The sequence below is a fragment of the Rhyacophila brunnea genome, unplaced genomic scaffold (assembly GCF_057557595.1).
Source record: "Rhyacophila brunnea isolate RB1 unplaced genomic scaffold, BYU_Rbru_1.0 scaffold_1, whole genome shotgun sequence".
Classification (NCBI taxonomy): domain Eukaryota; kingdom Metazoa; phylum Arthropoda; class Insecta; order Trichoptera; family Rhyacophilidae; genus Rhyacophila; species Rhyacophila brunnea.
In genome coordinates, this window is record NW_028232751.1 from 25,125,032 (window position 1) to 25,139,372 (window position 14,341).

General features: G+C 30.2%; 1 protein-coding gene across 5 annotated transcripts in view; it reads left to right on the forward strand.

Moving 5' to 3' along the window:
- Sugb (Sugar baby transporter) overlaps nucleotides 1–14,341 on the forward strand; it is a 37,941-nt gene that overhangs the window by 7,420 nt on the left and 16,180 nt on the right. For 3 of the 5 annotated variants that reach the window (XM_085942543.1, XM_085942530.1, XM_085942534.1), the window contains 7 exons: nucleotides 3,082–3,262; nucleotides 4,228–4,472; nucleotides 6,263–6,458; nucleotides 7,211–7,302; nucleotides 8,590–8,746; nucleotides 9,860–10,050; nucleotides 11,760–12,018. In XM_085942543.1, the coding sequence (XP_085798669.1) occupies nucleotides 3,082–3,262; nucleotides 4,228–4,472; nucleotides 6,263–6,458; nucleotides 7,211–7,302; nucleotides 8,590–8,746; nucleotides 9,860–10,050; nucleotides 11,760–12,018 (1,321 nt within the window). Of the gene's footprint in view, nucleotides 1–3,081; nucleotides 3,263–4,227; nucleotides 4,473–6,262; nucleotides 6,459–7,210; nucleotides 7,303–8,589; nucleotides 8,873–9,859; nucleotides 10,212–11,759; nucleotides 12,019–14,341 lie in introns of those variants that run through there. The other 2 variants (XM_085942552.1, XM_085942561.1) reach the window with 2 other exon arrangements.

A 14,341-nucleotide genomic window follows, 5' to 3' on the forward strand; every position in this document is an offset into this window, starting at 1 on the left:
TTCACAGGACCTCATGCTGACAAGGGGCCTCAATAATAAAGAATAGGTAGTGTATAAATATTTTATTTTCTGTAAATCATTTTTAAAAAATCCATGAATCTTGTAATTCAACAGCTATGATACTAACATTGTTTCAGTTTTTTCGATTAATAGAAAGATATCGAATTATAAAAGCAATTGTTAATTTAAAAAAAATCGGTGTGTGTACTTATGTACGTGCGTTAGAAGTTATACTTCTTTGACGTAACAAAACAAAATATATTATTGCAGAGTGTACCGTACCTACTTTGGAAGAAAAAAATCTCAAAACCTGTGTTTGAAAAATTTAGCAAACCGCTATTTCGACCATCTTTGCTTAAAAAGATATTACTGTAAAACTATTTTCGTTAACAATAATAATTTATTACAAATCAAAAGTAAAACATAACCTATTTAATGGTTTAACTGAAACGTGATATTGGCTTTTGTGATGAAACATAATAATTATTATTGTCTTCAATTATTATAAACTGCTAATAAATAAATTAACATAGGATATACGACAAATATTATCCTAAACCGTAAAAATATGTATTTTTGTGTATGAAGTGTCTAAATATTGTAAATTTACAACATACCATTGTTTCAATTATTTACCAACTCAACATTCACAAAATTTATTTATTTATTGATATATAATTTTACTCATAAATAAAAGTTGCAACATTCAGCCTTTACCCAACCGGCCCAAGCCACAGCCCTCAATATCACAGCTGAAAATTACAAACCTCCAGCATTTAGAACACCCAAACGTCGCCGCGCAAAATAAATTATGTTGCATCGGCGGGCAAAACTTCCGTCCCACACCAAATTAATGCGTTACATTTGCCCGCGCAACTTCGTCCCACGCCAAAAATACACTCTGATCTGTTTTCCCAAACGCGCCTAAAGAAGTATAACTTCAAAAATATTACACAATAATCGTTATATTTTAAGTACATTTATGAATAAATAATTATTATTAAATGCAGTTTTTTGAGTCATTTTGAGAAACGAAAAAGAAGTTAATAATGTATAAATGAAAAACTGAAATGTATTTAATATGTCAGATTAATTATAATGCATAATATATACGTAAAATAAAAAGGGGACATGTCGAATCAATGCTGGTGCATTAGGAAATGTCGCGCAGGGACATAGTTGTTCAAAACTAAATCTTCTTTTGGTTCTCCTGAAAGTAGTGATTTTAGAATTATCTCTTTTCTCCTTTCGCACAGCCTTTACCTACTAGGGGCAATTGGTGCTTTGTGGAGGGTCCTCTATTGCTTAAATCCTCCCCTGAGTATGTTGTGGTACATAGCAGGTTATTCTGTTTGTGCAATTACTCACAGTATGAACATCGTTAACGGCCCACGTGCTCGTCGTAGGTCAAAATTGAGTTTTTATCGTATTTTCAAACCATGATCCTGGACACTCCTTAAACGTTGTAGATAATCTATTTATATAATTTGGAAGCCTTATTATCCTTTATAGTTATTTTAAACATTTGATGACTGCATAAAGTATTTTTGTTACATAAAATAGTATTCTTTTAAACCTCTCGCTCTAATGTTTTAGAATATAGTCATATTTCGGTACATAACTGTGCAGTGGTGTTAAAATTTTTTACATTTATTAATTTTTAAACGCATTTATAAAACCATTAGTATAATTTATTACGAGATAATTTTTGTAAAATATTCACGATAAAAAATTATATTGATAATCTCTGTGATCCCAAATTTAACAAGAATTAGGCATTTTATTATTCAAAAAATCGGCAAGATTAACACATTTGAAGATGATTCTAAAGATACTTATTATAAGCTATGTCTTTGACCATTCAAGTGTGATAAACATCTTATGAATAATGATTGCTTTATAATAATTATTGACCTAAGAATAAGGTAGTGTTTTTTTTGAAATACGCCATTTCTTTTGTCATTCCCCAGTGGTTAAGCTACAACATACGGCCGTAGCCATAAAATGACAAACTATAATTAAAGTAGGAAGTAAAATGATATTGACGCGCGTGTTTGAACATGTACCGTTTAAAAAAAAATTCGGTTAGGTACATGTTCAAACACGCGCGTTAACATAATTTTACTCCCTACTTTAATTATAGTTTGTCAATTTATGGCTACGGCCGTATGTTGTAGCTTGGAATGCCAAAAGAAATGGCGTATTTCAAAAAAACACTACCTTATTCTTAGGTCAATAATTATTATAAAGCAATCATTATTCATAAGATGTTTATCACACTTGAATGGTCAAAGACATAGCTTATAATAAGTATCTTTAGAATCATCTTCAAATGTGTTAATCTTGCCGATTTTTTGAATAATAAAATGCCTAATTCTTGTCAAATTTGGGATCACAGAGATTATCAATATAATTTTTTATCGTGAATATTTTACAAAAATTATCTCGTAATAAATTATACTAATGGTTTTATAAATGCGTTCAAAAATTAATAAATGTAAAAAATCTTAACACCACTGCACAGTTATGTACCGAAATATGACTATATTCTAAAACATTAGAGCGAGAGGTTTAAAAGAATACTATTTTATATAACAAAAATACTTTATGCAGTCATCAAATGTTTAAAATAACTATAAAGGATAATAAGGCTTCAAAATTATATAAATAGATTATCTACAACGTTTAAGGAGTGTCCAGGATCATGGTTTGAAAATACAATAAAAACTCAATTTTGACCTTCGACGAGCATGTCCCCCCTTAAGGTGAATGCTCCATTTATAATTACCTATTAAATAAACAACTTTATAAAATGTGAATTCATTAAAGGATCTTATTACCTAATACATATTATTTTATGGTTATGTTTATCATTAAAATTTAGTTTATTGAGTTTTATATGATACAGAGAAAATATTATCGAATAATTCATTCGTTTTAATGTACCTAGGTAATTTATATTTATTAAAAAAGAAAAAAAATGTGTTGAGAACTTGAAATCTTTTTTATTTAAACCTTATTTATTATTATTTTATTATATTATTATTTTATTATTAAACATTGTTTTTTTTTGGTTCGCAGATGGAGTGTTCTATGGACACACCTTTAATGTGGCAGATGGTCTGTGAGCATTGGAATATGCCTAAATATTGTTACAATAAAAAGACTGATTTTAAGTTTGATGCAAAACTTTATAAAAAAAACATTACCATATCAAATGACTGTGCATATTTGCCATTAAGTAGTGTTAAAATGCCACCAGGTAATCATGGCTTTATGTACAGCAATTATCATATTATATTACCTAAATATGTGTCTATTTTTAAATATTTTTAGATATATTTTAAAAGTTTCAAATGTCTAGCTAGTCGGGAAGTTAGTTAAAAATCTTCAATCATCCAATACAAATCTTGGACAAACAAGAAAAAAAATGTACCGGACACACAAGAAAAAATTAGTACTAGACAAACAAGAATACGAGCTAATAAAAACGTGGTAAAAAGTAGCAAAGCACTAGGAATCGACGACCGTCAAGCCGAGCAAATTAAACACGTTCACACGAAAATTAAGTGTATAGTTAGTTTGCGTGAAGGTCTTTGTATAGGCTTACCAGAAGTCTCGATTTGGTCTGGTTAGGTGATCGGTTCTGAAGTCCAAGATGGTTGGTCATTATGTCCCGATTTGTAATTTTATAGTACGTATTTTCTAATTATGATAAAATGGATAATTTGAGTCCTATAAGGCTTATATGTTATATATTTTTAATTATACGAAGACTATAATATATATTTAGAGAAAATGATTAGTTTTTGCAGACGGTGACACGTCATATCACATGAATTGTGTGCATTTTTATTATTGTTTTTCAGTTATTAACAGACTGTGCAAAACAGGGTTGTTTGGCTTTAACATTATTTATTTACATAATAATTATAATCTTCAAAACGTCACTTCTAAAATTTTACGAATGGTCAAAAATGTCTGATTTAGACAGTTCATAATATTGTTACCAATTTGAATTTTGTGTTTTATTGAATGAATAATACCTTTATTTTTAGTTTTTTATTTTATTTTGTCCTGGTTTGGAAATAAATAATTATGATAAGCTTATGTATGTAGGTATGTTCATGTATGCTTGTCACAAATATTCACAGTATTATCTGCCAATCCTTAAACTTAAAACGTTTATTATTATTTTTAGATAATAAATAATTTTTATATTTTCAGATTTTGAATACAATCCACATTGCAGGCCGAGTAAATTTCCAAATCTGGACACCAAATGTGAATTGTATTGTTCCGATAAAAGAATTGATAGTCTTCTTACAGCAAATAACGCTGGTACAACACCTAGGGCACATTTCCTATGTAAAAATGGCACCTCATATTTTGATACATGCTCCCATTCTGTCGACGAGCTTCAAACATTTCTTAAACAATTCGTTAATGAAACTAATGATGCAGATTGTCATGTAAGTATAATAATTAATGTTAATATTTTTTTCATTTCTTGTATTTTTAAATAATTAGTAGTACAATATAAGAGCACTGGTGACCATATTGAGTAAATCGATTTCAAAGTTAAATACATAAGTACAGTAATACCCCAAAGTTACGTGACAGGGTGGGTCTGAGTTCGATCGATTCGAAAATCGCTTAAGTCAAATTCGCATAAGTAGGGGTACAACTTCGCATAATTTTGTTTAATTAGGACCAAGGACTAATAAAAATACTATGTAGTTTGGAAGAAAAATATTTAATAAAATTGCAGTTCTTTGTACAGGATATAAAAAAAAAATGAGTAACGTAAAAAAGTAATATTGATGTCAGTGGCATCATAAAATGTAACAAATTCCTTCTATGACGATGACACAATGCCTTCTATTAATCATGCAGAATTTCTTTGTAGCAAGCTAATAATTTTTTTATTCTTTGTTCTGTAGCTATAACGCGTTTTTCGTTGGAGTCTTATGTTTTCTAAGATTTTAAACCCTTTTAAATCGAGCTGAGACCTTCTTGTCAAGCTCGTAATTGTCATGTCCTTTTCTGCTGGAACTGGGTCTGAAGTGTAACCACGTAACTCTGAGTTCACGTAAGTCGGGGTAGCGCAGGAGATCTCATTTTTAAATGGTCCTTTATTACTTTTCCATGAATAAACATTGATATGTGCTTTTTATTAATGTTTTTAGCGTTTGAACAATGAAAAACCACGCCAAAATATTAATATAATTGCTATGAAAATATTAACATTTTATACACCATTTCCATGGAATTATAATGTTGGAAATATTATTTTATACAAAGTGGTTAGAGGTGTCTGATTTCAAAAACTGATAAGATCACAATTCAACTTTAGTGACAGATGAGACCTAGTTTCAACACCAGTGACCTCCATATTCCGCCGTTTTGAGATAATCGTTAAAGTCCGTTGAGCACATTTAGGACTGCCTACATAATATTTTCTCTTTGCAAAATATAAGTAAACAATTCGAAAATGCGAATAGCGAACTAAAATGTCCTTTATGTCATTAAAATTAATAAAAAATCATGTTTAAGTTTTTCTTCTAATAAAACATATTTTATTATTGCAAATAAACAGTACATATTATATTATATTGAGAATTATATAGAGAATTAATAAATTATATAGAGAAAACAATATATAATAATAATAAAAGAGCAAAACAAAAGAGAAGAAAGACAAGAAAAAAAGTGCATATATATGAACCAATAAAATAATAATTATAAAACTATTATATAAAATGCCTCTTCTAGTCCCCTGGATAACTCAAAAGTACATAAAACAACGACTGCATTTGTTATTTTGATTTCTATACTTATACGTTGTCTCACGAGTCAAGCGATGACCGATCTCAGTCACCGTCTTCAAAGCAAACGGTTCCCAGGGTCAAAATGTCTCAAAACCCAGGGGAGAGACACTATAATTAGGTGACAGACAGTCGTATTTTTGGCTTTATTGGACTCTACCAAAAGAGCTGCTGAACCTGACATATGAATGTTTCCATAAGTTGTTATGCTTTTAACATTTTTCTTATGATTTTGGCAGGTTTGGGAAGCTATAGATCAGTAAATATTAAATGAAATTACTGAGAATATGTACATAATATTAAATTAAAAAATTTAAATTGGAACGCTGTTATCACATAATAAATGATGAATAACCAATGAACAGACAGTGGATCTTTTGTACCTGAAGGACTGCGTGGTATTGTCATATAAAATTATTGCCTTTATTTTGCAGGCAACCTGTGTAATGGATACTCCCTCTAAATGGGTGAATATGTGCGTGGGATGGGGGGCTGATGAATCCCTTTCATGTAAACCAGAGGATAACCTTCCGAAATCGCTGCAATTTACTAGCATAGTGCATATGGATAAAACTCTTCTCGAAGGGCAATGCATTTATTTCAGAATTTCTTCAACAGTAATGCCCAACGGTAACAAAATTGTCATATTCAGTGATGGCCAATTGGTGCTAATTTATGAAAATATAATAAACAAAACATAATATGTTAAATTATATCTGCAGAATCCGTTGTCCCTTACAATTTGCCTGTGTGTATAAAAATTATAAATGTCAACTCGAAAAACTGTTGTATGAGAAAAATGTAGCTTTTTCAGTCACATTATGGATGAAATTATGTGCGTTTGTCATTATTTGATATTCATATATCGTTACATATGTTAACTACTCATGTTCAAATATTCATCGTTAAATAAACAAATGAAGAATGAAAACAGTGATTGAAATTCATTTATTCCATGATTGGATAAACTAGATTGTTCATTGACGACAATTTACCTCTCAGGTCCAGAAATGTTTGTATGAGCTAAGTAATTAATATTAGGCGAACAAGAAAACAAGAAAAGTTAATGTTTTCTGAGCACTTTTTAAAATTGTATGAATTAGGATTTATGACAAACGTGTATGAAAATTTATGTACGCCAATAGATTTTATGAAGTTTATGAAAATATCCACTAAACAATGTCTCTTGACAACAGACAATGCTGCCCTCACTTGACAGCCACTTGTAATAGCTATTGTATGTCATATTTATGTTTTTTTTTTTATGTTTTCGCAATAGCATACATCTAATTTAACTTTGTGTTTAACAGAAATATATGAAAATAAAATCAATTATGTAGCTTGAAACTGTTTAATTATCTTCAATGAAATGTTTGTTTAAGGTGATTTTCATTATCCAACATGCCCCAATGGACCTGCATTCAATAAATCTCATTTTCACTCAAAGTGTCATATATTATGTGATAATTCCAAGGTTAGTGAAACAAAATTTTATATTTATTCTAGCGTGTATAATATCATGAATTACACATGTATCTCAGAGAAGGAAATAGCTGGAAAAATCTAGTCATTCAGTGGGAGCCAAGAAGTACAAAACTTTCGTAATGTACCCAGAGGCCAAAGAATTTATGAAGTGGTTAAGTTCTGCAGAACTACGTGGAACACAATGGCTATGTAAAATATACCAACACATACGTAAAATTACCGAACATGAGCAACAGAAAACCCAAAGGCAATACACAAAGTGCTATTTCATCTAAAACCCTATAAAAGGCCTTAACTGTCATAGCTATCAACGTTTTAGGCAAGCAGGATAAATAATAACTACCTAAGTTAAGATTACAGAATCAAATCGTCTTGAAAAAATGCAAGCAGATTCTCTTCAGGCATTCACGGTATGTGAGCGAACTAAGTCCAACGTCACTTCTTCAACTTAGATATGACGGAGGTTGCATGGTTCACTCGCTTATCACTTTGTTACTTTTGAAGTCATACAAATATTTCTCAAAGCTTAAAATTCAATTACTTTGAGCTATGACTCACTACCATAAAGCAAGTTATGATTATAAGTCCTTGAGTCCTTAATGATTTTGTTACTAATTCTAAATTCATGGTAGAACTGAGTTATAATTGTTTTAAAATACATTTTTGGTACTAGTCTGTTATCCCGGATACAGCGGCAAACACATTTTTAAAATAGCCGATATACTGGATTATTTGTTAGGATAACCTAACCTAACCTTACCTAACCTAACTTAACCTAACCTAACCCAAACTAATAAATAATCCTTATATCGGCTATTTTGAAAATGTGTTTGCCACTGCAACCGGGATAACCGACTAGTACCACATTTTTTTTATTAATTCTATGATATTCGAGTTATTTACAGCTGTTTCGGATTAGAAACCCATCTTCAGAACGATCGATTATTACTGTAGTAACCGATTGAATACCATCGACACCTCGTGCGTATAAGGCCGGAACTGCAAAATGGTACTTTTCCGTAGAACGATTTTAGTGAATTTTAATGACACCACACCACAACGTTAATTTTTAATGCTGAAATCATAATCTTTTAGTTGATTGATATATATTGATTGAATTTTTGTTTTTTTAGATTATTATCGTTGTATTTATTATCTTTAAAATGGTTTAATAAAAGGCAATCAAGTCAAAATAGCCTAAAACACAGTTCCAGCCTTTTACGTAGGAAGTGTCGCCATGTACTTTTAAAATTTACATTGTGACAATAATTTTTAGGTTAATGAGCTTCTAATACTATCATCCAGTACAGATGAATTTAAAGAAAATATTTCCCACAATTATCTTTGGATATTCTGCATATTAATGGCACTTAATTGGATTGGAATGGCAGTGGTCGTCAGTATCGCTGATGCTATATGTTTTCAAATTTTAGGTAGTATGATGTCATTATATTTCATATTATAATATTTTATTAGTATTCTTCAAATTTTTATACTGTATGAAGGGTACACGGCAAAAACAGGTTCATCAACGATAATTGTGCAGGAGAGCATAAAGAAGAATGATGTCGTTATTGGTTGGAAAATGGGTTTAAAAGAATTAATATATTGATTTTTCATTTATTTTGAAATATAATAAAAGTGAAAAAAAGTAATAAAAACATAATATCCTACATTTTTGTGTAGTTTCATACACAATGAGCTGATTTTTGCCTTGACTACACTTTCTTCTCCCTACATTTATGAAGCGATGAAATTGATTTTGGTCATTTTAATGATACCATTCTTCAGCACTTCCTCTGTTGAACAAATTGGCATTTAAATCTCAAAAATGAAAAAAATGCGATGAGCCTGTTTTTGGCGTATACCTTCCCTTCATATACTAACAATGTTGGAGAAAATGATATCTAGTGTATATGAAAAAAAAATTTTGACCCTGTCAGATCCTAATAGGATCATATGGGCCTACACAGAGTGGAGGTTTGCATTAACAGATTTTGTTTTTTCCAGAAATGGATGTTAGCCACTTGCTCAACCTATTAGGTCCATACTCTGACTCATATACAAATTGAAAAACAATATGTGTACTTGCCAGACCTAGGATTCGAACCTGGGACCCACGACATTATAGGATGACGCTTAAGCCGCGCGACAATAGTGTGTCGAAATTAAACAGAAAAAATATCACAATGACTTATGATGAAGTTAGCTGCAATTCCATTGATTAACTCAGATATTGACAATACAATCCAGAAATTTTAAATCGTTATGAATAGATGGTGTTATTTTATTTATCTATGTAATATGAACCATTTTGAACACAGAATATGACTTGTACCGACACCCAAAGGATAGATGTCTAAATTATTGTACAAACACACCAGACCATCATTATTTGAGAATATTTAGATGAACAATCACAAAAATCATGTATGGCATATATACACAATATAATACTGAAACGTCAAAACAGGCCATAAACAGCAGTTTGTAATTGCACTGTTTCAATGCGCCAACGTATACAAATTAATAATTGATTATTGCAGGTACTAAGGCCTCCGATTACGGTCTGCAGAGATTGTGGGGGTCTGTTGGGTGGGGAGTATTCTCATTGCTGACTGGATTCCTAATTGACACATTCAGCTATGATGATGGATACAAGAATTATTCAGTGGCATTCTTGCTTATGTTAATATTCCTTACATTGAATATTGTTCTAACCTCATGGAAGTTGAAGGTAAATCAATTTTATGTTATTTAATGCAAAGTTTTGATCATCATTTGGGCTGCTTTATTCATTAGCTGGCTTGATATGTACGGAGGCTTTACGACGTTCCTTCAAATTTCTATTCAAATTTCTACATTAATATATTAATGTTATTTTAAACTGTTCAGGTAAAAGCCACTATCTACAAAAATAACATTAGAGTTAAATACGCCAATGGATACAGAAAAAAATTTGGATAGATAACTAAATGGTAGAAAAATTGAATTCGACTAATCAGAGAGCAAACATGGTAACATAAACATTCAAATACTTTTAAGAAAATTACTTTTGGTGTCTTTTGTAATTTTATAAATTGAAAATTGTGCCGTGACATGAAAATGTTAGTAATCACTGATAGAACTATACGCAGTTTGATATCATAGTACAAATCTACTATAGTATGTAATCGATAAAATTTTTTTTTTTACGAAAGAAGTTGTTTATGTACCTACCTGTATTCTGTTTACATCTTATTAAGTTTGCTATCAAAATAATGAACATATCTACCTATTGATACCTCCCAGATCTGGCACTTCTAGAGAGAACAGGAGATATCTCATTGCGAAGACGGTTGGTAAACATTTTGAGTATATGGGTTATTACAAAATAGTATTGGAAAGTTTTCTTAGTTTATTCAATCACTTGACCTAATAAAAGATACAAAAATTATTGAACTAAACAGATTATGACAAATTATGTAATTATGTGGGCGGACACTAAGTCCGAACTACAGGGTAAGTGATGTCTGACTGTCTGAAAAAAGTTAGTCTCTCTTCTACATTAAACACATGACATGCCAAGCCCCCCGAAGAGACAAGACTGGAGCGTTATGATGAAGGGAGAAAGTGTGTCCCCAGGTACCCACACGTCCTTTTGTACTCAAGTTACCATAGGTTGAAACTTGTTACAAAATTTCACTATTTAAACTGTCTAGGTGTACAGCTGTTTTAAAGAACTGTAACTTATCTTCAGAATTAGGTTCTGATATTTAATTTGACGGAACCGAATCCTGAAAGTGAACACAAAGTAATTTTTCAATTAGATTTGAAACTGGAACCGAACAATTCAAAAAACAAACGGTGTATGTACTTATCTACGCGCGTTAGAAGTTATACTTTCGCGTAACAAAACAAAAACAAAACTTGTGATAACCTAGATTCTTCGACTAGCTCTTAATTATCTTGTTAAATTACAGACATAAGAAAACGGGTCGCTTATTGAAGCGCCGTTGGTTTATTTCTATAAATTTTAACTTATATTACTAAATTATATAATTATTTATCATTGTTTTTATTTTTACAGTAACAACTGCCACTATGACGTTAAATCATTCGTTTACGTAAGGAATTGCAAAAGGCCGACAATAATAAATTCGCTGCCTAAACAACGGAACAATTCTAAACTATAATATTATACTGTATAATCGTCACGATTGCAGTATCATACTGTGGCGTAAAGGTAGTGCGTTCGCCTGATAACCGAACAATCAGTGGTTCGAATCCAATCGAGTGCATTTTTTTTCTTGTGAAAAAATAAATTATGTGTTACATGTCAGACGCCAAAAATACACTTTGATCTGATTTCCCAAACGCTCCAAAAGAAGTATAACTTCCAAAAGCGTTTCTAATTCATTCTACGTGCACTAATCTACGTATGTAATGAACGTTTTTTGCTTTCAGTTCAAACAAAACAACATATCAGTTGATATTATTCGCAACGTTGGTATGCTGTTTTCTTCGCTTCATACAATACATTTTTTTGGCTGGATAGTGTTGGTGGGAATGTGCACTGCATTACTGTGGCAATTTTTATTCTGGTACTTGGAGGATTTGGCGATGCTATACGGGTGTGATCAAGAAGGTTGGATAAAGACATTGCAGGGTCTTGTCAACGTAATACAATGTTTCTGTGGAGAGATTCCATTTTTCTTTTACTCAGGTATGTGGTCAATTTATACATTTAAGTTAAAAAATATGTAAATCGCCATTTTTGCTCCTACTTTTAGTGTACATGCATCTTAAGAGTTGAGGTTATGTTCACACATTCGTGGGTAGTTCAGAATTTGGCTTACCAATAGTATTGTTATTTCTCATAACTTATTTTTTGAAGTATTTATCTGGGATTTTTATTCTACATTTATAAAATTATGATATTAGAGCCCCAGGATTATAATTATTTGGATTATAAAAATTTACCAGGTGGTAGTGTCACCTGTCAACATTCTTGGATGTGACTTAATTCTGTAACAAAAATTGTTTTGATTAAAATCACATTTAGGTGGCAATGTTAAGCGGCAACTTTTTTGATTGTGTTTGGATAACATAACATACTAATTTCGGTACTGTTCGGTTATACCGGAGCCAGCGGAAAACGCATTTTGAAAATAGCCGATAAACTGTATTATTTGTTAGGTTAACCTAACCAAACCTAACCTAACCTAACCTAACCTAACCTAACCCAACCTAACCGAACCTAAACTAACCCAAACTAACAAATAATCCAGTTTATCGGCTATTTTCAAAATGCGTTTTCCGCTGGCTCCGGTATAACCGAACAGTACCCTAATTTCTTATCTAAATGTCACTTTGTTGATTTTTTTAACACTTTCACTTAGATTTATCCATATCCAAAATTTCTTCAATTTGAATTGAACATATTTTTACAGAAATTGACATTTTCAGAAATATATATCATTTTCAAAATTATGTTTCTTATATGACACTATACTTTTTACCTTTCAATTTGAATTTGTCACAAGTCAATTGTAATACATATTGTTTAATACTTTCTATATACTCTATATGCTAGTACTGCACTATAAACATCTGTCAAACTATTATGAGAGTTCCCTATAATTTGTTTTCTTTCAAGACCCGATTAAAATAAATGATTCTTTTATTTGCGTGTCAGCTTATTTTTCAAATTTATAATTTGCATTTACCTTTTTACCATTTACCATTTTTCTCACCTTACCTTTTAACCCTTTGATTAGTGAGTTAAATATTTAGAATATACATCTCGGGAGTGAGTTAATTTTGAAGATTTTCTTTTATTAAGTATTTTATTTTGGGTTAATTTACAAGTTTTTAGAATATTTTTTTATTATGTACCTACTATTACTATTTTTATTTCACAATACATTATAGCAGTGCTTCCCAACCAGTGCAGCAACAGCACAGTATAGTAAAAGCAAGGTCAGTTGTTCTCAACATTTTATAAAAATATATATTTTTATAAAACTATATTACTACTTGGATAGTAAATTATAGTCAAATAAATTCAGTGGCTCTCAACATTTCATAAAAAGTTTTTTTTCTAAAAAATTTTACCTTAGACTTTCCTCGAATGATTATTATTGCACCTTTTATAATTATTTTGATTGCATAATAAATTCAATTTTTTATAATTCTAAATTTGGTTGGATAGTAAAATATTGTAAAATAAATTCAGTGGTTCTCAAGATTTTATAAAAAGATATTTTTTTCTAAATGCACCTCTTATATTTTGTTCCAGCGATTGTTATTCTACTATAATTTATTATTTCGATTATATAGTACACTATAGCAAACCAGCGGTTCCCATTTTTTTTGTACTTATAAGAAATTTCTTTTTTTTCAAATGATTAGATATTATTATACTGTTCTTAGTTTGATTGGATAGTAATATAATGAAATAAATTTAGCGGTTCTCAACATTTTATAACAAGAAATCTTTTTCTCAGTTTACCTCACAATTTTTTTCAAGCATTATTATTTTGCCCTGCTAAGTAAAAAGACAGTGTTTGCGGTAATATACTATGACTATATTTCGATTACATAATAAAAATCAATTTCAGTGGTTCTAAACATTTTATAAAAAGATTTTTTTCAAAGTTTATCTTGCACTTATTCCGATGGTAATTATTATATTATATAGTAGTTATTTCGAATGCGTTATAAACTATATAGTAAATCAATCAGCGGTTCTCAACAATTTATATAAAAAGATTTTTTTTTCTAAATTTATCCCGCACTTTTCCCAATGGTAATTAGGTCTCATAAAAATTATTTTTATTGTGTAATAAACTATAGTAAATCAATTGCAGTACATTTTATAAAAATATTTTTTTATCTAAATTTATCTCACACTTGCTACTCTTGTTTTTCTTACATAGTAAAATATAGTAAAACATATTTTCTGACTCTCATCACCAAAAAGAATATTTTTATATTGCAATATATTGCAAAAGAAAGTAGGTATAGATAAAGTCTTATTATATAAA